At 41.4% G+C, this 24,839-nt stretch overlaps 2 protein-coding genes and 1 long non-coding RNA gene across 7 annotated transcripts in view; 1 reads left to right on the top strand and 2 right to left on the bottom strand.

Moving 5' to 3' along the window:
- Positions 1–100: 100 nt before the first annotated feature.
- LOC139660610 (cullin-3-like) lies at positions 101–11,072 on the bottom strand. Of its 3 annotated transcripts, none has more exons than XM_071538804.1 (16): positions 10,822–11,072; positions 8,329–8,526; positions 7,534–7,647; positions 6,443–6,603; positions 5,127–5,241; positions 4,792–5,020; positions 4,490–4,635; positions 4,136–4,312; positions 3,437–3,607; positions 3,169–3,276; positions 2,482–2,606; positions 2,287–2,383; positions 1,946–2,080; positions 1,561–1,747; positions 1,301–1,446; positions 101–687 (listed from the first exon to the last, which is right to left on the bottom strand). In XM_071538804.1, the coding sequence occupies exons 1-16, from the start codon at positions 10,879–10,881 to the stop codon at positions 556–558; spliced, it is 2,301 nt and encodes a 766-aa protein (XP_071394905.1). In that variant the 5' UTR covers positions 10,882–11,072; the 3' UTR covers positions 101–555. The 3 variants fall into 3 exon arrangements, with proteins under 3 accessions (XP_071394905.1, XP_071394904.1, XP_071394906.1); XM_071538803.1 differs by having other exon boundaries at positions 1,946–2,083; XM_071538805.1 differs by lacking the exon at positions 8,329–8,526.
- A 303-nt stretch (positions 11,073–11,375) lies between these two features.
- LOC139660628 (uncharacterized) lies at positions 11,376–21,797 on the bottom strand. Of its 2 annotated transcripts, none has more exons than XR_011696563.1 (4): positions 21,692–21,797; positions 14,181–14,253; positions 12,065–13,656; positions 11,376–11,758 (listed from the first exon to the last, which is right to left on the bottom strand). It is a non-coding gene; the product is annotated as an uncharacterized lncRNA (long non-coding RNA). The 2 variants fall into 2 exon arrangements; XR_011696562.1 differs by lacking the exon at positions 21,692–21,797 and adding an exon at positions 14,341–14,461.
- Positions 21,798–22,389: 592 nt separating this feature from the next.
- The window catches only part of LOC139660607 (muscleblind-like protein 1), a 44,226-nt gene continuing 41,776 nt past the window's right edge, over positions 22,390–24,839 (top strand). Inside the window, exon 1 of one of the 2 annotated variants that reach the window (XM_071538781.1) lies at positions 22,390–22,522. The gene's annotated coding sequence lies outside the window, so the exon portion shown is untranslated. The remainder of the gene's footprint in view (positions 22,523–24,839) is intronic. The other variant, XM_071538797.1, reaches the window with a different exon arrangement.

A 24,839-nucleotide genomic window follows, 5' to 3' on the forward strand; every position in this document is an offset into this window, starting at 1 on the left:
TTCATCAGATGTGGAAGACAAACAAAATATTTCTGTAGCTTACAGTTGTTTGATGGACTAGCATCTTAAGAGTAGATAATTGGTGGAAAACCACAGAGCATCAATACTCAATATTTTTATTTCCGTTTTGTAACAATCCACATTTGCTGTTTTGTTTTTAATAATTTTCTCATTTTTTATACAGTATTGAAAACAAAAAAAAAATAATGTGGTGCATTCACATTTTTCCCAAGGGATTCTTTGCAAGTTTGATCTCTACAAGGGTAAAACAGTGAAAAGCTTGAAGCTGGATCCATCCATGTTAAAACTCACAGGGAAAAGGAAGAGTGGGCCTGATTTAAAAATCATCTACATTTGATGGATGTTTTTCTGCATTGACATTTTTTCCCCCATTTCTATGCGGTTTTATTGGTTTTTGTAAGGGACGATGAGTCAGGTTCCCAGCATTTATCTTTAAAAGAAACTTCCAGTCCATGCGAAACAGTCCAAAGGAAAAAAAAAAACATCCCATTGACCCCCTCCAGTCTCTTTCTCCTCACATCCACAATATTCTCTCTATGCAACATAGGTGTAGACTTTACGATCCTCGGGCGTCCTCGCCAAGTACTCTCTTTCTATTAGTCCTTCTATACGCTTCTTGATAACCACGGGGCTGGGAAGAAAACGCGCCCGGAGCTGCTGAGTCACCTGAGGAAAGAAAGACACAAAATGTAAGAAAGCACACCTTTGACAATAAAAACCCAAAGATTCCTCTCTAAATTATTATGCTTCTTTGTAGAGCAAGGAGTCATGATCAAAATACTTGGATGATGCAGCATCAAAAAAGAAGATGGAAAATTATTGGATAAAAATTGCTGCTTATTAAAGAGTAACTAAGCTAAATTGGTATTTAAGTAGTAGTTATGAAATACAACATGCTGGTCATATTGTCAGCATTTGAACACAAATGTGCTGGTGCTGTATTTATCTCACTAAACCTGGCTCAATTCGCCCTCCAGTGGTTAAAATGAGCAACCAGTGTTCAGCTGGAAATGCAGCCATGTACAACGACAATTTTCCTACGACATGTCATTTAGTAAAAGAATGTTACCACCCCAAGAATAAAGGTATATTTGAGATACTCAACCCCATTCCTCTTCTCACCAAGCAGCCCAAACCCAAACCCCCCTCTTCTCCCCCGCTCTTCACGCCCACTTTCTTGCATTTTTCAAAATCACCCAGCAGACAGAGAGAAGCTCCAACTAGGTGCAGTGTTACTCTTTAAGGACAAACAGCCACAGTAATTGTGTGAGCTCCCTACCTCTGCCACCAGGACGTTGTGCTGCATCTTCTTCCTGGACTTCATGATTCGGACGATGGCTGCCTCAATCTCATGCTTCCTGTCATCGTCCACCTTCTGCCGTGTCTCTTTCCTTTCAGGGTCCGACTCCCCCTGTTTAGCAGCAACTGGAAATAAGACATGGGGACAAGATGAGGTTCAATGCAGTGACTGAACGAGATGAGGCAGACCGACATTTCAAGGCACTGTTTTATATAAATAGTGACTATCTTAACACATACCTGTCTGTATTTTGACTCTGTGCAGTTTGGAAGTAAACTGATCGTTGACTGTAAACACGTGGCCGTTCTCAATCTCCTTGGACTTGGGCTCCTTGGTGAGAACTCTCTGTGTGGGCTTCCCACAGGCCAGTGACTGCAGCGCCCGCACCAGCTCCCGCTCTGGGATGTCTGTCTCCTGCTGGATCTCCTATAGACAGGAAGAGAATGGGAGATAATAGAGTTCACATTAAAGTGGTTTCCACACTTAAAAGGATGCCCGAAGTCATACACTAAGCAAAAACAAACTTAAGTGCAAAGAGGAATTATAACAGCTGTAGACAAAACAATTCAATGGGAGAATGGGATTGAGGAAGCCAGATGAATAGGTGCTTATTGGTGTCCCTACCTCGAAAGTGGACTTTTCTCTGTTATTGAAGAGCATGAGGATGGTCATCTGGAAGGTGGAGACCTGCAGTATGTGCTTACGAGTGTTAGAGCCCGTCACCTGGGCTCCTCCTACACCCACTTCCGAACCATCCTCCTGCAGATAGTGTAGAAAGGAAGATAAAGTAAAGTAGAGACTAAACCCATGAATTGTCTTGCTGCTCTGCAAAAACAAGTCATATCTCTATCTCAGTCTGAATAATAAGATCATATTTCTTATTTGTGGTCTACAATAAATAAAAACAGTGAGTCACAACCATCAGCTGGATTTCAGTGCTGCTGATATAACAGCATTGCTTCTACCTTTTTAACAACTCCATAGAAGGTTGCATTAAGGTCTGCTGAGCCCATGTGGTGCTGGAGTGTGAGCTGTCTTCCACTGTGTTTGGCCAGGTAAAACCTGTAAAAAGAAGTAGCCAGGACCAAATTCCTTAGCACAAGGAACTGCCATGAGCCTCCATGTGTAGTAAAACTTTTCAGACAACTCTGAGCTCCTACCTTCTGAAGACCTCAAAGGCATGCCTGGGAGAGGGTGGGATGGTGCATTTGGGCGTGGCCGACTGTGTAGGCCAGTAGCCTGTAGTGAGGACTCTTACTGTGAGGTCGACACCACCTAGAGACACCTGAGAAGGACAGACACAGAGAGAGGCACATGCAGGTTTTTAAGAATGAGCTTCAAAACACACCATGAGAAATTCACTACACAACCTGACTGACCAGTAATTACACCTCCACCCCAACATGATCCGTACAGAACAGGTCTAGGTCTCTTTCTGTGACATCCACTTGTACAGCTTACACTAAAAGTGACATCACACTAATTGGGCGAGTTCCTTGTTCTACATTTTTTAGAACTTTAAAATTGTTTTAAGAAAAGTGATTTTGTTAAAAAAAAAAATAGATGTCAGTGTGTAGGATTTATTGAGCTTGAGTATGTTTTCAGTATGTATTTGATTCATGGACCAAAGATTACCCGCAGCACTAAAACACCTTGTTGAGAAATTCATTTTGGACGCCCCAGCTCTCTCTTAAGCAATTAATTGCAGATTGCAGATTTGGAAATTGCAGATGTTCATATTGTGATTTTGATTTTTCATTTTCGATCAGTTGTTCAGCTCTAGTTCCTATGTGCGCCGTGTTAAGACATAGGATTGTTTTGCTGAGTAGGATGTTTGGCTGCCTTACCCCTGTGGACTGTAAGTGTTGCCTGAACTCATCCATGGTGGTGTTGGAGATGCTCATGTCTCTGAACATCCCTTCCAGTTTAGAGGTGAACTGACAGCCACATTCTGTCTGCAAAGAGGAGAGGCAGAGAACAATGAGTTGGACCTGCTGACAGGGGTTTATACAGGTTTTATGGGCAGACACTGGGCAGCATGAGCACAGAGGGAGAGTGAATGATGTAACAGTAAAAAGACACACACCTAGATCAAAAACGTTCTCATCCTTTTACCTTGAGCTTAGAGATCATGTTCTTCTCGGAGTCATCAGAGACACTCTTGTTGGTGAGCAGCCTGCGGGCGAGATGCTGTTTGTAGTACCTTTCAAACACGTCCTTCTCCTGCATGAACCTGAACAACACCATGGCCTTGTCCAGGATCGACTCCACCTCCTGCTCTGTCAACTGGACATATTACAAGACAGGGAGACAAAGAATAAGGCAATGTACAGTCGCATAAACACCTGCAAATATGTTTTTCTTGCAGAGTATGAAAATGTGGAGACAATATTTGTTATGCAGTTTGAGAGAACTTGAAAATAAAATAAATCTTACGCTTTATCATCCTATATATGGTGAGCTGAGAAGTATGCTTTATAGCAAAATGACTTTCTATTTTTTCTAGTTTCTTTTGGTTAGATAATTCTGAAAGCATTGAGATATGTTTCAAAAATGGCTTCAATGTGGTACTAGCTGTAAAGCCAGGCAAAATGGCAGTGTACTTTATATAATACCTAGGAATACATTTGTTATACAACACAAAAGTCAACATTATGTATGGATGTACAGTATCTTGTAAGCTGGACACCTGGAGTGCATGACACTGCAATAAAATCAATCCACTCTAAATCTGCAGTCATTTCAAGCTGCAGTATTACAGATCTGCTCACATGGCCAACTGCTGTTTTATATGTTCTCAAAGTAGCCACATACCCCTTTGACTCCCTTCTTAAGCTTATCATCAATGAAGAGCGACAGGTACTCTGGTGAGCGAGAATTGAGGTTGAGGAAATACTCAAAGTCTCCAGCAATGGTTTGCTTGAAGAGCCTGTCGTTGTTGAAGGACTCAAGCAGGAAACGGTCAAATCGTGTCTTCAGGTCTAGCAGGCCCTGTGTGGTGAGGTGGCAATAATAAAGAGCTGATATCAGTGTATGTCACTTAATAAAACAATAAAAAAAATTTCCAGTTACAATTTTAAGCAGACTTCTCCAAGTTGCAAGGTATCCTTTGAGACATGAACTGCAATAAAAGTAAAGCTGGATTTTTGGACTGGAGGAAAAGCATACCTGGATGTAGTCAACGGGGTTCTTGCCCTCTCCCTCCTCAGACACCAGAGCCTTGCCCTGCTCCCTCAGGTAAGAGCTCATACACTCACACATGGTCTTCAGGCCATTTGGCACACGACTAAACAGCTTGTACATGCAGCCCAGGTCTAAGAGGGAGACATGGGGAAAAAAACATACAAATAGGCTGAAGAGGACTTACAAAAAGGCTGAAAAAAAGAGACAAATCCCTTGCTTGAAATTGCATGCTACTTATTTTAATGAGCATGCCATAACATTAATGAGGCAATGCCGAGGTCTTTTACCTTCAGTCTTGCCATTCTTGAGCATATGAACCAGGCCAGAGTTCTCCATCTCCACGATGGTCTTCATGTGTTTGGAGATGAGCTCCCTCTCCACCACCTTCACGATTGGCTCCTCCGTAGACTTGTCCAGGCAGTGCATCACTCTCTCAATCTCCTCATTGATCCTGGCTTCCACCTTCTTTATGTAGACGCTGGCACTGTTCTCTGCTAGGAACTTTTGGCTCTCCATCTGAGGAAGGGGATTTTGACATGTTGGTTGTTTTAGGACAAAAGGCTTCAGTGGTTGCAAAAACACAAAAGCACCTAGAAGCCCAACATAATCATGGCCAACTCACCTGGAAGAATTCAGCAGACATATCTAGGAAAGGGCCCTCAAAGTCTTCCTCATATACAGACCTGCCTTCCAGGCCAAGAATCATCAGCATCTGGCAGGCGTTTCTGATTGCCCCCCTGCAATGATCAGAAATTGTTTTGTGTTGAGGATAAAAGCAATTATATATCCAGAGAAGAAATACAGGGTTCAATGTTGAGAAGTTTTTCACTTGTCCATTCAGGCCAGCAGGCCAGACTTCTACTTGCCCCTGTTAATTTTCACCGGCCCAGTAGGCAAAAATGAAAATTGCCACTTTTTCATAAAATTAAAATAATAAATTTGCCCTTGTTGCACTTACTATTCTTAGTATTAGTATTCATATTCATTGATAAGCCATCATAACTAACTTATAGCTTTTCTGTATCTAACCAGCAGTAACATAGAAAAAAAACCAAAACAGGACATTAATGAAGCTGTTAAGTCTTGATTCATCTGTCTTACCAATACATAAATTGGACCTGATGAGAGGTTGTCAGCTAGCTGCTTTGACAACATACAGGCTTGGTACTGACAGCTGTTGTCATGGGCATCGAATGTGTGCTCACAGCAATTGTCTGTGCTTTTAAAAATGAGACAGCCAAGTCTGCTTTACTTGGAAATTGCTGACAGACAGTACAAACAGTATGGTATTGACTCATCACTTTCAACTCAGGAATCTTGCTTCCACGACTAAAAAAAAAAAAAGTATTTTCTTCTTTGCTTTGTAATTTGAAGTACCTGCTACCATGTTCGCACCACACAACTCTCTACACCAACTCTGAGGTGGCGTTCAGTCTGACTGGCCACAAAAAGCACAGCAGAGAGGAGAGTGGGCCAATGGCAAAGATAACAGGCTTATCACTAGGTGAGAAATAGTAAGGCCAGAAACTTTTTTTCAGGCACTGACTGACCAATCAACTGCAGTGTTGCCTCTGTAATTGTATGCAGCTGTGTTACTTAGGAGGATAATTCTAGTTCTGTCCCATATCTGTCTTAGTTTGAGTTTAAGTTATGTTTCAATTTGAGGATGTAGTACTAAAAATGTTTTTTTAATCATAATAAAATCATTACCAATATTTGGACTACACTTATTTTAGTTTTAGATGATAGTAAGCCTAAATTACAACGTTAATTTTGATTTCCCATTTTCTGTAGCAGTGGTGGTAATTTCCTTGCTGTAGTGGCATACAAGTGCTAAATGAAAACAGAGGAAACACTGAACTGCCCAAGTCAACGTCTTACTGCCCGGGCAATCGGGCAATCCTTATTGTCAAACACTGAAGTAGTACTCGTGCCTACCTGTCTACAACCTCCCCCTTCCTCTCACGTGCAATCATGTCAAGTAAGGTCTGTCGGAGGTGGTCTCGAATGCAGCCGTAGCGCACCACTTGGTCCCTGAAGATGATGAGGCCCAGGTTGTACACATTCTCCACGTTATTTTGCTGGACATAGACCCGGTCCTGGAAGAGAGTGGGATGAAAAATGACATCAGATATGTATGAAAAAACGTACCATGGCCAAAATCTGCCTCATTTACAGTTATGTAAATGTATGCATGTTCAGAGCTTTATGACACTGAATAAAAATAGGCAAAAGTCTATTCAAGAGTAAATATGCATGCAAATCTTTTGAACATTACAACCCCACTGAAAGGCGTTTGTAAGGTCATGAGAGCTACTGAATAAATGAATGCTAGGTGTCTGAAATCTTCCCTGAAAACAAAAGTTTATGCCATAGTCTTGGGGTAATGCTGCTTTACAACCAAGTAAATACATCTGGCGACAACAGCTTAGTTGCACTTGATGTGTTTATGTCTCGCTCTCCACCAGACGTCAGCAGACAACGACAGACAACAACAGCAGGCTGCACTCATTGCAAAAAAGCGGTGAGCCTAAACTATGCAGTAGTTAAACAACCGAATGCCAACTGTCCAGGGGTAAAGGAGGGAGGGGAAAACCAAGGTGGAAGGAGGAGAGAGTGTAGCAAACAAAAGAACCCCAGGAGGGCTCAAATCAACTAGTCTTGCCAGATGCCCAACAAAATGAATAAATAAAGTAACAGAGGCTCTTTGTTAGGCTCACAAATAAAACAGCGTCTTACAGTCAAAGTCCAGGATAGGATGTAGGCTAGATGAGGGTGGGCCACAAAAGTTGGACACAAAAGACCATTTCTTCAAAAGCACAAAATTACTCATGACAGGGAAAGAGCACCAAAATCCACTTGCAGAGGTGATGGAGCCCAAAATTATAACTTTCAGTCTTTTCCCACTCACAACCAACACATAAAAAGGCACTGTCACTGCAGGCAGAGAAAGGGCTATGTACATAATCCGTAACTGCCAGGCAACTATTCAAAATGAGTATGACAATATAGCACAGCAGCCCACCTACCATGTACATGAGGATGTCTCTGATCATAACCATGGCAGTCTGATGGTCATTCCAGGCTTGATTTAGTGTTTGCAGAAAGTTATTGTTTAGAGATTTTAGGACATCTTCCCGTACCTGAAACGAGAGACAGACAGGCTATCCACAACTGAAGTCGTATTAAGTTATCCGAGGAACAACTCTAATCAAAATTAGGCTGTAGGACAAATGGGAAATGACTTTAGGTAGAGAAGGGGTTTATAAGCCCTTGCTTCTTGTAGCTGTCTGGATATGGGCTGTTAGGCTTGTTCCTCACTAAACTAGAGTGCCACATCCTTCAGACAGATCCACCTAACCTGGCCGAGAAACAATTTGACAAGAGAAGAGGTGACCAAGCGCCTCTCAGTCGAGCTAAGATTTTGCCTCTGTTTGTTTATGCTGAGTGGCATTTGTTGTGTGTATATGGTGTCTATCTCATCAAGAGTTAGTGTTTGTCATGAAGTACTGTGACAAACTCCTCTTTGAGGATAGAGTAACACATAGGGGATGGGAGGTTGGGCTATTTAATTCCTCTCATAGTATCAGCCTGTATAAAATTGTGTCCCTCCGCTGTTAGCAGTTTTACATTGAAATGTATACAAATCATAGGTAAATTTGCTCAGAGACAGTAGCCTGCTGGGTGGGAAACTTAACAGAAAAAGCACCAGTGGTAATGAATTCTCTAATTTTGGTTTATATTTATGCTTGACAGGTCTACTCAGTGTTTTGTAATTATTTTTCGCCAGTAGAGCCGCATGAGTGAGGGATATAGTTCTTTACTTTGTTGATGAGGTGCTCGGTGACGACCTCCCGCAGGCCTGTGTAGAGCTTCTCGCCATGCTTGTGGAGCACCATGGTGTAGGCGTTCCTGTACAGCTCCTCAAAGCTCAGCCCACTGTTGTTCTTCCTCTGAATCTCCTGGATGGCATTCTTTAGAAGGTCCCAGATGTTGTTCACATACTTCTCATCCATCGTCATCTAGGAGGGACAGAAGGATGAAGAAAGTTTTAACTCCCCTTTGTTTTCTCTTGGCATAGCTAGATGAAGACAGTGACATCAAGCAGAGTCTTAGGCCTAATATTTGTGAATACAAGTTATTAAACCAGTACTACTGGTGAGGAAGACACATATGCATCATATGCCTGCTCATAAGTTGTTACTAAACTCATTACGTACTTTGGCAACCTTCTCTTCCACTCATATGGAACTCACTTAGGCTACACCCTTGTTTAATGTTTCTAAAGGCCGACTGAAGACGACTCCGAAGCAGTTCCTGAAGGCCCTGTGGCTACTCATGTTTATGGATTGTGTCAAACCCTCAATTTGACAGTGCCCAGAGTTTTTTGGGTTGCAGCCACATCAGGCAGGGTATCTCATCTTATACCCGACAATAACAATGAAAGGGACATGGCCTGTGTACGCATCAGTGATGACTTCAGAGAGTGTGACAGTGAATCATATGTCAGTTGCTAAAACATTTAAATAAATATAATACTCCATAGGGAATAGGATATTGCAGTGCTGGTTAAAATATTGCTGTGTCAGGCCAAAATAACAACCAAATGACTTAGGCATAGTACTTGTTCTGAGACGTAGGGGTAGAGATGTGTGTGAAGTGACAGAAAACACACAGTCAAACACAAAAAAAACATTAACACATAGGATCAAGTCTATCTATATATATGTTTGAACAATACAGAATGAAAATGTGAACATGAAGGATAGCATGTAGGCCTAAATGCCATAATGATAATTCATAACTTGTCTTACAACAAACACTGGTTATGGTTTTTATTGCCCTGCCTATGAACATATAATTAGCATAATTTATGAGCATTTAATGAGGAAGAAAGCATCATGTAATGGGAGAAAAACTCCAAAATGAGAGTGCTTGAGAGAACATGGTGCTTGTGAGTCTTCTCTGAACATCTATCTCAGCAAAAGCACAGTGTACTCTTCTACGGCTACTCTTTAATCAACAGAAATTGACCTGAAGGCAAGACCTCTATACTGCCACAAACACACAGACCTCTAGGGAGTAGTAACTATGGTATTACAGTATATTGCTGTTCAAGTAATACTTTCACAAGAGTCACAGAATGGGAATGTCTTGATGGCTACTTGAAGTACTATGAACGGTAAGAAAGTCAATTTATTCAGCCCTGAATTTGAGTTTCCTATATTAAGTGTCTTAAGGCAGTGACTACAAGACCGGACGATTAATAGTGGGTAAATAATGGACAGAAATCCTGATCATGTACAAGCATTTAAGCTCAACATTTGAGTGAAGAATTGCAACCCCCATTCACTAATTCATTCACTCACCCACCCACTCACAAACCTGGGTATCCAACAGAAGAAACAAGCACTTGTCTATGGTTCAATCCAACAGTCCTAATTGTCAGCAATGACAGGATGTTGCAGTGGCTATGCAGACAGGCCCGCATATCCCACACCTTACAAACTCAACTGACTATTCACATGCAGATACATTGAGTGCCAGATCGCATAGGCACTAACTTAAACCGGTGTTCTGTGGCTGTGAAGTTATATTTTGTGACAAATGGGGGATCAGGTAGTTGGGTTGGCAGGTCAGTCTGCAAGGTGACAAAGCAAGCTTGCAATGTTCAATCAAAATAACGCCAACGTAATGTCTCGTTAACATAGCGTAAACAAGCATAATTCAAGTTAGTTTCGGCATGTTTAACGTAGTCTAGGCTGAAGTTGCGTTAGCTCACGTGCTAACATTAACATCTAAGTCACAATTTCTTACCATCATAATATCAATAACGTTACTTTCACTGACGTGCTTGCTAGCTTTAGCTAAATAAGTTATGGAATGGGATGCTAACATTAACGTTAGCCAACTAAAGATAGCCGTTACCATAACGCTTGCTAACGTTAGTTGCAGACTGGCTGCAACTTAGCTAACGTCAAGTTAGCTAACATTAACAGGCCTGCTACCTAGCTGCTATTTGCTAGCCTGCCATTAACGAAGTTTCCTTACAAATGCTAACATTAGCTAATGCTAGATGACGATGACATTTTCCAACTAGAAAGCTAGCTAGCTAACGTTAACTGAACAGTTGAACAACTTAGCTAATTTTGTGCAGGAAAGTTAGCTAGCTAATGACATAAGTTGACACTGACGGGCTTTTCTCTCAGATTTGATCAGCTAGCTAGCTAGCACTTGCTAGCATAAGGATCTGTCATCCCCGGTACTCGCGTCTCAGAGTTAGCGTCTCAGCGCTCAAATAGCCGGTAAATACTTACAGGAAAGGCTCGTATCCTCATCTTGGTGTCCTTCTTGGTGCCGCCTTTGAGATTGGACATGATTAGTTAGAACGACTGTCGTTTCTAAGTTAACTTGAAAGACTACATGAAAGGCGGCTGCTAATTACTCTAGCAAATGGGAAGTCGTATGGAAACTCTTTGACCTCCCCTTCGGGAATTAGGTCCGTCTGTATCTCTGTTGTGTTGTTGTCACTCGCTCTCTTCTCAGTCTTTTTGGCTAACGTTAGCTTGTGTGCAATGATGGCGGACAGCGATACTCCACTGCGCAACGCCGAACTCTCGCGAGGGAAAGTGACGAGACTGACAGGTGCACTCTACAGGTTGATAATAATCATAATCCTTACACCAATTAGCGATTATCGCTATCACTTAGAAGGTTTGGTATTTGTGTAGGCTAATAGTCATAGGAAAAATGTTTTTTTTTTTTTTGTTGTTTCCCAATAGATTGCTTTAATAATTGCTTTCACAAAATAACTGACTGAATAACTGACTAATTATTGGCCTGAAATGGATTGACAAGACAGTAGGCAATAGACCAATGATAGAAACACTTTATTTGGTGAGTTAGTACTTCCCAAGTGCCCAGCTAGATTTATCAAAACATGTAGCCTGATCAGACAACCATACCCAGAGCTTGCAGAATAAGTAGGTGACTTGAAGGCCAATAAACCAACCCAAGCTAGAATATTTTTTAAGAGAGAAATAAATGATCATGACCACTCCTGTTGCAGGCCATACTGTCAATGTCAGATTGACCATGCTCATTTTCATCTCTCCAGTAGCGCAGTGTCGTTATCAGAAGAGATCCTCTGTATGCGCCACCTCTCACTCTTTGCAGTGGCCAGCTGCAGATTCCACCGATGACTGACCAAAGGCTGGAAGACTGAATATCTTCTCACTGTCATGACGATGCTCTCTGGATAATAATAATAAAGAGAAAGAACAGAATTAAGAGACAGTCTCACCTCTTGCCGAAAAAGAACTATAATTTTTAAAAGGATCTATGTAGGCTATACAAATGTTACAGCAAAACTAAGTCCATATAGGAATGATATACAACTATAATTGGAATATTATACCATAGAGGATTTAAAAACAAATACCATTGAGTATGATAAGGCCACCATTGATAAATCCCAATAGGAATATTACAGGAATACTCTAGTGATGTTTCTGCCATAACAGCTGCCAGACTTAACAGCCATAAAAGGTATTAGCTTACTTCTGTATTCTGCCGCCAGGATGGGAACTGTTGCATTCTTTCGGAAATTAGCCCCAACTCTCCTCCTCAGCCCCATGTTCTCCAGCTCCAGTTTTCTGATTTCCGAGCGCATCTCTCGGATCACCTGGATGATCCTCTGTTCGCTGTCCATGGTGCTGACTGCACACACTCCCACTGCGTCTGCCTCTGTCTCACTGGCACCCCACTTGCCACACGACCCCATTTGACCTGTAAACACACACAGACTGTCTGTGAATGCAACAGTTTCTATTTCCTTTTTTTTTATTCGACGGTGATTTCAAAGCCTGCCAGTTGGCCAAAGCGGGGAATTGAATCGTATCAACAACAAAAAAAAGTAAACAACCAATCAAAAGGAAGCAATCTAGCTGTCATCAGACTATTGACAGTCGGGTCACGTGACGGGGAGAGTGTTATTTTCTTCTTCGTGATCGGATGCCTACCACTTTCCCTCCTCCTGTTAAATATTCATGTACTCTGTCAACGTAAAGCAACAATAGGCAATCCAGACAGTGAGGCGTTGGCTTATAGCCTGTGGTCTAACATAGTCTATTGCAAGGTGATATAGGGAGAGCTGCTTCGCCTTCAAAACTCACACTAATTATCCAAGAGAGTGTAACTAAAATCTAAAAAGATTGAGTTAGAAGTTACTAGCTTTTGTGTTTTATTATCTAAACCATCACTTTCTTCTTCTTCTTCTTCTTCTTCTTCTTCCTCAACCTTGTCTTCTTTGTTGCAAGCGGATCAGATGTCAAACACGCCCTTCTCAATTCCCACACTGATATCCTCATGATCAGGCCTCCAGACAGCAGCATTTCATACAAAATCCTATAAAGCCAGCGTATCACTTTTTTTCACTCAAAAATGTCAAAGTCATTGTGCAGCACTTTAGCTTGGTGCTGGATCCACCAAGCAACCATCAATGACAAAATTAGGGGATTGCACTCAAAAATGAATTTTAAATCATTTATTGCAAAACAGCAGCAGGGGAGTAAATAACAAATATTTCGGGCTGCAAGCCTTTTTTCCAGTGTGTCTAATTTTTAAGTGCAATCCTAGTTTATACAAAAAAAACACTGAAGATAAGTGTAATGGATGACTGTCTGTCGTGTGTGTGTGTGTGTGTGTGTGTGCATGTGTGCATGCCTCTGTGTGTGCTGCTTTATAATTACATATTTGTAAGAATGAATGTGATGTAGGAAGTGTGTGCACAGTGCTGCTGTCTTGTATCTGCTGCTCTCTAGTGTCCACTCTGCAGTCCCAGCCCCATGACTGCTTACTGGACTCTGCCAGTCGGTTTTGTCACAGTGGGATTCACACTTTCTTGCTTTCTTGCATGGCTTCTGTGACATGAACACTGATGGAGATCAGTGCATACTGAGTAATAAAAGACTGTAAGGATGAGAAAAGATGATTCACTAAGAGGAGGCAGGCAAATAGAGGACATGGTGTTTAGCAGTACTGTGTTGCATATAGAGATGAATACAAAAGAGCACAATCTTGAAGGGAAGACGATACGTTCTGTCCTCGATCTTCTACAGGAAGATGGATGGGGCTATTTAAGTCTATGGAGACTGGAGAAAGAAGACAGAAAGAAGAGAAATAAAGTGAGTTATGGGTGAAATAGGACCCAGCATTTTAAGTTTCATTATTTTGAATTCAATCAGGTAGACTTTAGTTTCATATGGTTTTTCCATGCAACCCCTGATGCAGCTGGACACATCATCAGTGCTGTAACCTTAGGTCACTAGGAGGTTCTGTTTTTCAACATCATCATCTTATTCAGGAACCTTATCCTTTCTTGTTAAATTTTGTTTAGTGATTATTATTCTTTTTTTATTTTTTTTTGTTTGTTTTTGTTTTTAAGTAGTACTTTAAGTAGTACTTGAGATTCATTGTGAATGAAAAGTAGCCTAATCTTTTTACTATTGCCTGTCTTGATGAGACAATGACAATAATAGGCTACATTAAAGACAATAAGTTACAACATTGCAAACACATCATACACAGTATATTCAGACATGTTGTACATTGCCCTTCATCCCTCTCTCAGGTAACATCAACATCCTCTTCCACCACAAGATTCAGAGGTTCTCACCTATTAGAGCGGTCAGGATAGTATGTCAACGGTGTTATGTGGGAGATCAGAAGGGCCTCCATAGGTCAGCCACCTTGAAAATGAAGCCCATCAGTTAGAGTGCATCTAACTCTGAAAATGACATATCACAGGCAAACAGTACAGATGAGGTACAGCACACCTGTATCCAATATCTGGTATAGTGTGCTGTGTGTCACCCTGAACTCCTCATTGTTTTGCCTCCATGTTGCGCTCATTGTTCCATAACTCGCTTGGTGATATTGTAAACAGATCTCCATGGCACACAGTTGAGCAGCCAAGTGCAGTCGCCTGTTTGTGAGTGGCGTGTTTCAACACTGCACTACATACTCTGAGTTCCTCCCATTCCACAGAGTGGTGTGTAAGCTGTTTGCCTGCTGATAACGACCCCCTCAGCAACTGACAGATAAACTCCTCTCCCTGCTGTAGAGAGAGCTAGCACGGGACGCTTAGATGTGACAACTCATAGTGAATAGTGCAAAGTGAGACTCTCGCTGCAATTTGTGATGTTGAACTAATTGTCATATTATTATGGTTGGGCACACAGCACACAAATTCATCTTCATCATTATCATCAACAACAACGACAACAACAACAAGTGACATTTATTGACAAACAAAACAAAACAAAACAAAACAAAACAAAACAAAACAAAACAAAACAAAACAAAACAAAACAAAACAAAACAAAACAAAACAAAACAAAACAGAACAAAACAAAACAAAACAAAACACTTATTTGCCACATATAACGTTAATACCCAAGTTGTCCAGCAGATGGCAGTGTAGCGTGAGCTTCATGGGAAGCGGCCTCGTGAGGCTTCACTCCATATGCAGGCACATGACGTCGTCCAGCAGCAAGATAAACCCAAAGGACAGCAGCATAAAGCGGTGCATTTGAAAGCAAAGGTAATTGATTTTACGCGCAAATGATTACAGAAGCAGAATTTAATGCACTGCTTTTGATTTGAGGTCTTTTCATCCTCGCTACTGTCTTTGCAAACATGACACCGGAGGGTCAGGACAAATGCTGCTCCCTTCAGAATCCCGCACTCATCATTTTAGCCAAGTTACTTTTGACCCGGCGCCAACACAACAAAACAGGAGCAGTAATTTAATTTGCCACTGGTGCCGACCTTGAAGCAGGTAATGTAGGCTACCAGAATCCCAATAGGCCGAGAACAAGCTTCAAGGAAACGTCCAGGGAGCTGAGAGAGGGTCAGTCTGTTCTGCCTCCAGCATCAGTAACACCCAAAACAGGCTGCTCGCCGCTGTAGGCCCACTTTTGTCCTTCAGGTTGGGAGGGATGCATTTGTCTATTCCTGTTTTTAAGGTAATGTCACCAGTCAATAATTCATTTTTAAGTTCACCAAATGTAATGTCATCAAAGTCACAGAACATCCTATGTGTAAAAGGCAAGAATAATTACAACATCACAGTCAAGGCCAGGGTTCGCCCAAGGCCAAAACTAATATTTTTGGATTGAAGCTGTCAATAGCTAATATTTTGTGTCTATATTTAAGGATCTTCAAATTAAATTAGGCAATTTCCATGCCAAAGCAAATCCAAAAACTGACAAGTGTTAAGTGTTTTTGACAAAATTTTATTCTTGTCAGGGTGAAAAAGCCTCTGAAACAACATATAGAGACCATGGGATGCTAAAACTCTCTATTAAAACCCGGGATAATGAAATTCTTTTAGGGCTAGCCTTAAGGCAGGATGACTCACCCAGTCTATTCAAGAGTGGGGGGAATTACAAGCCTTTAAATAAAAAGAAAATTACAAAGCAGTATTGAAAAATTAAATGAATAGATTGTACAAACTATTCATTGCATGTATAAACTGTTTATAGACAGGGAGGAACCTCCATCATATCAGTAGTAGACGACATGACTGGTGGCCAGTATCCGATATTTAATAAAAAGTAAATATTGGCAAATCGATATATCGGTCTAACCCTAGCCAAGACATGTACCTCCATGAGCTTTAAATCAGACGGACAGGGACAGGACTCACTGGACACGTCACATTGGAGTCTAGAAAGTGTCGCATCCCCATTTGAGAGGCGCCAAATGAAAGGAATATCACAGGAAGACAGGAGAAATGTAGGACACATCTGTTTTTATTATCTGATACGTGCCAAGGATGTCTCATGGTGCTTCCATCAGTCATGTTTACATATCTCAGGGAATATGTAACATGATGATCCTATTACGGAGGTGGTATTTTGATGTAGTTGGCATCTCTGTTGGTGTGATCAAGTACCATGAAATCTAAATGTTTTCCAAAGTGCCCTTAAGAGAGTTTAAAAAGGAAGCATAGACATTGATCTTTTAGAAATTGCTTGGTCATCATATAACCTATAGCCTTTTTTATCACCGTGACTTGTCACCAGGAGGAGCTATAGATGATATGAAGCTAAGAGGTTAGATGGATTCTCAAATCCCCTAAGTAAAAGACATAAAAGTGTGTTCTGTTACTCCGTAACACATTAGTAATGTCCTGTATGGAGACACATCTCCAATCCTATCTCTTATCACCCAGAGGGAACAACTGTACCAGAGCCCTCTTTCAGCCATGTGATGTGATCTGATTGTAATTGCGGTCATAACTTGTTGCCCCATCGAAGTGACACCTTAAATCACCCTGGTGAAAATATCTGGGGTCGGAATTCAATATTGGTCGTAAAATCTAAATATAAGGCCCCGGAGACCGAGCTGTTTTGCAGAGCTCTGGAGTAGCTGTCTGGCAAAAACACACACAAGGTAATTAGGCTTGAAAACGGAGCCCCGGCCATTTACAACAGGGCAGCTGCTATTAAGAACCAATTTGGATCAGCAGCATTAGTATAATATTTACAAAATGTTATAATCACTTTTTGAAAATCAAAGGCTGAAGAAGCTATTTGTGAGGGCTCTCTGTCTCCTGCCCTGTGTGTCCTTGTTATCCAGCATGCCAGTGTTTCAAATAGAGACCTGCAAGGCTTTCCAGCCACTCAACTGTCTTTAATGACATAGCTCATAGCCAGTCCCATCTAACAGCCTTCATTATGACTCAGTAATCATAGGCTACATTTGTTTTTTCTGTCTGTCTCTCTCTCTTGCTCTCTCTCTCTCTAGTCCGCTATATCTTTCTCAGTCTCTCTCCCCTTCTGTTTGTCTTCCTCTGAGCAAGAGGAATCCAATAGTGAGCAAATGCCGCTACTGGAGAAAGTGTTTGTTGACTTTTCGGCACAGACTGGAGCTCTGTAGGGGAGCAGTCTGTTATTTATGGCCCAGGGCCTTATGTGATTGGCTGAGGAGAGATATAATTATGTCTGGTGCTCAGCTTAGCTAGTTTTAGAATTACAATAGGTGCAATGTTGAGTTCACTGGTTGCTAGGTTACTAAGTGGAGGGTCTCCTAGTGTATAGAAGATGTTTTTGATCTAGAGCTGTGTTTGATGGTTGGACCCTTTTCCTTATTTACCCTCAGCCCTGGTAAGAGAGTTGCTCATGTAAAGCATGTTTGGTGGCAAAGGAGCTCACCTGAGAAATCATAGTATGGATTTAGTTTGGCATTAGATAACTGTTGATGTCAAACTTTGACTCAGGCAAGTTGATTAAAATAGTTTTGCTGTTTTCTGTTGAAGGAACCAATGTAGAGGAAGCAGTGCAACACATTAGGGCTGCACAATGAATCAAAAAAAGAAAAGAAAAGAAAATCACAACAAATTGCACAAGGTTGCAATTGTTTATTATAATTATTTTAATTATTTAGTTTTGGTGCTCAAAATGGACTCAAACATGGTATTGTGGTGCTAAGCTCAATTTCTGGTGCATAAATAGTACACTGTAAATTACACTTTCATTGTATTCAAATCGCAAATCGTAAGCAACATATAAAACATTTAAAAATGTTTGTTTGCTGAAAAATCTAAAATAATGAAAATCTGTGCCTGTATACTGTATTGCAATATCACAATCGCAATATAATAATTCCAATGAATGAATCAGTGCAGCTCTATAAGAACTATGGAATCCAAATCCTAGCCTATTATGAAGTTATGTCAAGGGAATTGATGTATAGTGTGTACTGCACAGCCACCATTCAGCCCTTGCCATCACGGTATAATGCTTATAGCAGAGCGCTCGTTTGGCTGATGCAGGGCTAAGTCAACACAACATGACATAGAATGACCCACTCTAGTTCCTGGTTTGTCGTTCAGTTGTCTATAATCACTACCAGTATAATCCATTACAATACTATTGTGGCATTGGATCAGTTAGCTTTAGTCTGAACCGGTAGGACCAGTCCAGCTCCAACACATTTCATGTGTTATTGATGTTACTTTAACTTCAATAGCCTCTAGCTACCAAGTTCTTTTTTTAATATCATTGCAGATTGGGTTGATGACAGTCGCTGATCTTATTGCCCCTATAAATGATGATGGATAGTGGAACACCTCTCACTATTACAGATACATCAGTAGACTGCACTGTGAATATGGGGAAGAGAGGTGAAGTGAGAAGGCTGGATTTCTAGTGTTTTAATATGGAAGAAGCAGGATAAAAAATCTTATAGACCATCCCAGTAGTTGTTGAAGGGGTTGACCGAAATCCAGGGAGTTCCTGAAACTGTTGTCTATGTTACACTGACATAAGGAATTCCCCTTTATGAAAATAGTTACTTATAAATATTGTCCTAGTAGTCTTTTTCTCCTCATTATGCAGAGTGGTCAGACAGGACCATGAATGGGACTAATGGGATTATGTGAGTGTGAATCAGGCTTATTCCATACACTCGCAGTAAAACGGCAGCCATGTTTTGTCAGTTCCCCAAAGGGGGTGGGAGGTGGGGGGGCAGAAGATGAGACTTTAACACTCCACCATAGATAATCCTATTGTGTATTCATACCATGGCTTATGTGATCACTGTCTTAAATAATACATGTGTAGTCACATCACCAGTAGAAAACACTGGGATAGGAAGGGAATAGAGGCACAATGAGTAATCCTCATCTAATCCATTTATTTTGAATACATGGGCTGCCATGGTTAATAAATAGTGACGTCTCTATCATTTTCATAAGCTTGCACAGTGGCATTTCCAGCTTGCCCTACTGAAATAACTTTCATTTCACTTTTCAGTGCAATTCTTGGTCTTCAAAGAGGACATACATCAGCACATTGAGTTTTATTGTGCTGTTTTAATCAGATTTGGTTGCTTTGCATTGATCAAAATGCATTTAAGTGATAATTCAATTCCGGGTCTTTTTCAGGTCTCAGTTTATTAATACCAAACAAGTTTGGGAAGAAAATATATTACTGTGAAACCTAGATACCAAATGAAAAATTAATTCAAATACTGTACATTTTCAAGTTGGATGGTGAATGTCAACATTCTCTCTCTCTTTCTCTCTCTCTCTCTCACTCTCAGATGAAAAGCAGCCTGATCACAATGCAGACAGGACCCACGTCGGGGCAGGCAGCCTCTAGTTTCAGTGCAAGGTTATTAAACATTACATGACAGAGTGTCGGGGCCTGGCTGAGTGGATAGTGTAAGTATAGGCTTCCTGATTAGTCTTCTCTTCACAGCTAATTAGTGGTGTGATATGATGGCAGGCTGTTGTGACAGTGGGCGCTGGACGCCGGTGTCTGACTCACAACACCAGGCTGTCTGTGTGTCTGTTCAAAGTGTTTATCAGTGGTGTAAAGGTATGATGGTACCGTATGGTTTTGTAAACCTTTCCCACCTGACAGGTTAAATAAGCTTGGTGCATGAGTAATTTAAAGAAATGAGGGCTTACGTGAGTGTGCTTCTTACAATGCTAGGTTAAGACTTTTAGACCTGCACAGATAATAATTCAAATGATGCTTGCATATCACAACTTTTACTGTCACCTCTCCCCTTTCTCTCTCAGATTCAAAGCATAGATTCAAACATAAATGAGATATAAATAAAGTAAAATAAAATGAAATAAACTGCATATTAAATAAATAGATCCTTCATTCTCTCTCTCTCTCTCTCTCCCTCTCTCTCTCTCCTTAGTGTAGCTTGGAATGCAGTAGTGCCACTTGCAGACCGCAGTGTCCAGGGAGCCCTAAAAAGGGAAGGAGTCTCACTCTGGTTCCTGGCAGCTAGTGGAGGAGGGGAGGCTAAATTAGGCCTGGTTTCATTGACTTCCAGTCCCCCGAGCCCCAGCAGCCCTGCAGCCTACAGGAGGGGAGGCCGTCTGGTGCTCAGAGCCTCTGAAAACGGCTCACAGCTACTCCAGACACTGCCTGGGTAAGTTAGAGTCAGAGGGAGAGATGATGTGCTTAGAAAGCCTGATATGAGAGGTCAAATCTCCTGATAATACTCTGGAGTGCCTGGAAAAGCAAAGTGAAATAGCCTTCACATTAAAGGTGCTATGTGTAGCATTTTAACATCAATAAATCATTACCACATTCATTTTGAGACATTAATGTTAAACAACGAGACCATTGCTGAGAAGATTGACAGCCTCTATGGCCTCTACACTGCATTTTACATTGGGTGCCACTGGGTCGGATTTTGCGGGAAATCCACTATATTGCTTTACGGCACAATGGGATATTTATTTGTGGCACAAATTTCAAAATCTGCTCATTTTACTATATTTGTTCAAAATAGCAACACAAAAACACCAAAAATGTCATCTCCATGGTTACATACAGTAGTTAGTAAATTGGTAGGTAGTTGGAGCTGAAGGTATTCATAGTATTTCCATGATGTCACAGCTCATTGGCTGTGGCTGTCATTTGATTAAGATCACCGGCTAATTTATTACAATCACCTGTTATTTTCCTACCAAGATGGCCATGTGGTGATGTAACAGAATACTATGAATACTGCAAAGAAGCAGATGATGTTTTAATAATATATTAGAAAAATAGGAAAATAATTCTGCACACTAGCCTTTTACTTGCAGTGTGCAGAATTATTTTCCTATTTTCCTTATTAATAATTAAATTTTTGCACCTGCATTCCAACTGACCTTAGTCTGAGTGCAACCAACATCTTTCCTTTTTTCTTTGTACTATATTTACATTGTTATTTTATACATAAAAAGTCACCAGAATGCAGGAAGTACGGTTTCTGAATCTGGGTGTGGACCACCAGACCCCCGCTTTGGTTTGGAAAATCTCTATATTTCTGGACTCTCAAGGTTGGCAAATATGCAACATCCTCTGCAACAGGGTTACTGGGAAATATGGTCTTAATTTTGAGAAACACTAGCGCTAACATGGGCATGAGATAGAGGCTACCAAGTGTCTCGACCATGGTCTCATTTGTTTACGATAATTCTACCAAGGTTTCACAATTCATTTGACAATATTGATTTTTAATGCAACACCTTTAAATACTAAACTTTTGATTCATCGCATTATGTGTTGCACATAACATACAACCTGCTCAGAACATTATTTTTTTCTGCTGATATAATGCTTGCTGTCTCTCTCGCTCCCACTCCCACTCTTTTCTGCTCTTTACCTTTTGCTGCGCTGTCCTGTGTGATTGACCGTGTCTGTTTCTCGGCACTGGCAGCTGCCGACAGGTGCTGAGTGCTGCTGAGTGTTGCTGTGTGTGTGGGCTCCAGGGGCCCGTCTCAACCTTCCAGTGATAGTTTGACAGACACGGCCCTGGGGGCGGAGGAGGAGGAGGCCACATGCCCACACCAGCCTTACTGAGGAGGAACTAGGGGGGTAAGTGAAACCCTGTGACATTGTACCTGACAGGGGTGTTGTGATAACCTCGGTGCCCTTCCTTTTTTAAGTCTCCAAACAGCAGCCTCTACAACACCCCGCTTCCTGTTTTACCGAGCTGTTTCACTGCTTATCTCTGAGGCTGCAAACTGGGCAGATGTCATGAGCACTTCCTCTTTTCACACACTCATAGACTGCAAGTATACAAACACACAGGCATGTGCACATACACAAAGTACGCATACACACACACACACACACAGTTGTGAGAATGGAGGGAAAGAGGAAGTTATAAAAGGGGACGCAGAAAAGGGGCGGGGAAAAATACAGGGGTGACCATATTTGGCATCAGTAGATAATGCAAGCAGAAGATGCAAATGAGATTAGGAGTGGTTGTCATGGCGACATGGTGTTGCGCAGTGATGGTGTGCTGTAAACCTGACCGCATTTGTGATATGGCCGTTGCCAAGCAAAAGGCGCTATTATGAGAGAGAGAGAGGACTAGAGGAAGACAGACATCAAGATGTTTGTTGGTCCCACAATGCATTGCGTCAGCGTGACCTGTGTTGAAGTAGCTTTGTCTGTCCCAGTGGCACGTCAGCGCTAGACAGACACACAGGTAAGGTAAAGTCCAGCGTCTCTAGGATCACTGTTCAATAGATAACTTTGACTCACGCAGTAGATGTTATTATTCAGTGTTTTCCTTATGTAATTGCTGATATTTTACACTGTTCAAAAAAATTTTTTGTTTTGTGATACTGAAAGAAAGTTTCTGTGCCATAGAAAAGCCAACATATGGAGTATTTTGCTGTTCACACAAGGTTGTCTAATTTGCGGTGAAGGCTATGTGAGTGCTTGTGTGAGTGTTTGAAAGGTTAGGAAAATATATTTCATTCATAGTTTATTTTATTTTTATGTTCAGCAGTATATATGCAGGCTACATTAAGACAGAAACTTTGCTGGAAGCTTGAGTGAAAGGCCTCTTTGCAAAGGGTGTTTTCCATTCATTTTCATTTTATCTCCAAGATAAGCTTCGAGCTCTAATGCTGCACACTCACACAGTGGTGTCAGATGGGGACAATACAGTATGCTATTTCCTCTCTCCGTATTTCAAACCTGACAGCTTGAATTGCACCTGCTTCCCCTCACTGCGTCAAAGTGGGAAAAAAAGTTAAGAGAGAAAACCACACAGTATGCTGCAAGGAAATACAACTGCAAATTTGTGTATAGTAGAAAAGGAGTATTTGCCAACATTTACACACATTTTGCTATTCGTCCCACACTGTTACTGACATTTTAGTAATATGTAACATCTTTTTTTCTCTATTCTATAGTTGGCTGGGTTTCTTTGGTTCTGCAGATTTAACTTTGCCAGTGTTCTCTTTTAGTTCATCAATCAGACATAATATCTAGCTTGTTTGACTTGGGGTGCTCCTCACTCTACACTTAAATAGGAAGATGTGTAACACAACCAGCAGCCATTTTAAGTGTAGAAATTACCTCCAGCCTCCATTCTGCTGTCTCATTCTGTAACCTCCAACACAAACTATTGTGAAATGGCTGACATTGAATGCAGCTCCTTTGTGCAGCGCTGTGCTGCGGGCCTTTCTGCAAGGCTGTGTACTGTTGCAGTTGCTGCTGTGATGGTCTGTAATGGGAGTGTAATGTGTATTTGTGGCCTTAGTGATAGATGGGCCGTCAGAGCTTGGCACACAAAGGCTCTGGGACATTTCCTCAGTGGAGTGAGAGTTCACATCAGCCAGCCAGTGTCATTTACAGAAGGCTGGGAAATAGCAGACCGCTGAGACGATAGGCCGGCTGAGGGCAGAAAGTTGCATTCGCCGGGGAAGACGGAGAGAAAATAAGAGAGGGGTAGAGGATGAGAGCGAAGGAGGATTTGATAGGTTGAAAGACACATAGAGAGAGAGAGAGAGAGAGGTTGACCTTGCCTGACCATGTTGGAAACAGGGTTAATAAGACAGATAAAGATCACAATGCTAACTTTGAGTCAGTTCTAAAATATTCTGACCTTCCCTATAAACTGAGTTGTACTCTTTTTTTTTACTCTGAGGTACTTTCTTAACCACACTACACACACACAGACACACACGCACACACCTCTTCCTGTTCTCTATCAGTTAACGTTTATCTGTGTGACCACCCACTGGTTTCGAAAGCAGAATTAGCAGCAAACAGTTTTTCTCAACCCCAGTATGGCGGTTCCTGTTGCATGCTCTCTGCTCATACTGAAATACCGCTCCATGGCCTCATTGATCTCCTCTAGAGCAACGGTCACACCGTCCTCTTATCTATAGGTACAAGACATGTGGCGCAAGAAGTAACAACATACAGCTGATTTCACTTGAGATGAAGAAATAGGGACTTGAAAAAGAGAATTTCCTCATAAAATGGGCTCCCGTTTTACATTTGATCATGAAATATGCAGAATGGCACTTGAGAATATGACTTGTAGAACTGAATGAGCAAACCATCTGGTAACTGCAAAGCTTTCCTCTACACTCACACCCCTAATTGGACTAGGGGAATATGGTCCTGTGGTTAGTGACAAATAGACAAGTGGTTGTGGTTCTTAGGGGAAATTTTGGGGAATTAAGATATAGTCATAAGCGAGAGAGAGCGGCTCGGAGATAGTGTAAGATGAATGATAATGAATAGGAAATAAGGACTAGCAAGGCAGAGAGAAAAAGAGAGACACAGGGACAGAGAGAAAGAGAAGCACTGGCATGATGTCAGCAGCAGTAGAAGAGGGGAAATTCCACGTCAGTGTCTGAGTTTCGCAGAGAGCCCAGATCTTCGGGAGCGTTGCTAATGTGTGTCCTGTGGAGTCAGCCCAGAACAGCATCAATCACTATGTTTCTCCATTATGGGTCAAAGAAAACTCCATTTTAGGGTCAGAACAACCTGCTAGTCCCATT

The sequence above is a fragment of the Centroberyx affinis genome, unplaced genomic scaffold, assembly GCF_046629955.1.
Source record: "Centroberyx affinis isolate AG114_WGS23_722 - 3 ecotype Tasmania unplaced genomic scaffold, CSIRO-AGI_Caff_v1 ptg003351l_1, whole genome shotgun sequence".
In the NCBI taxonomy this organism is placed as follows: Eukaryota; Metazoa; Chordata; class Actinopteri; order Beryciformes; family Berycidae; genus Centroberyx; species Centroberyx affinis.

What these genes read in the sequence shown, in the direction of transcription:
- LOC139660610 (XM_071538803.1), bottom strand. Translation starts at nt 10,881, where the DNA reads ATGTCCAATCTCAAAGGCGGCACCAAGAAGGACACCAAGATGAGGATA. An exon ending in AACACTTACAGTCCACAGGG is followed by an intron (nt 2,607 to 3,168) that starts GTAAGGCAGCCA and finishes TGTCCTTCTCAG; the next exon opens with GTGTCTCTAGGTGGTGTCGA. An exon ending in TCTATGGAGTTGTTAAAAAG is followed by an intron (nt 2,084 to 2,286) that starts GTAGAAGCAATG and finishes CTACACTATCTG; the next exon opens with CAGGAGGATGGTTCGGAAGT.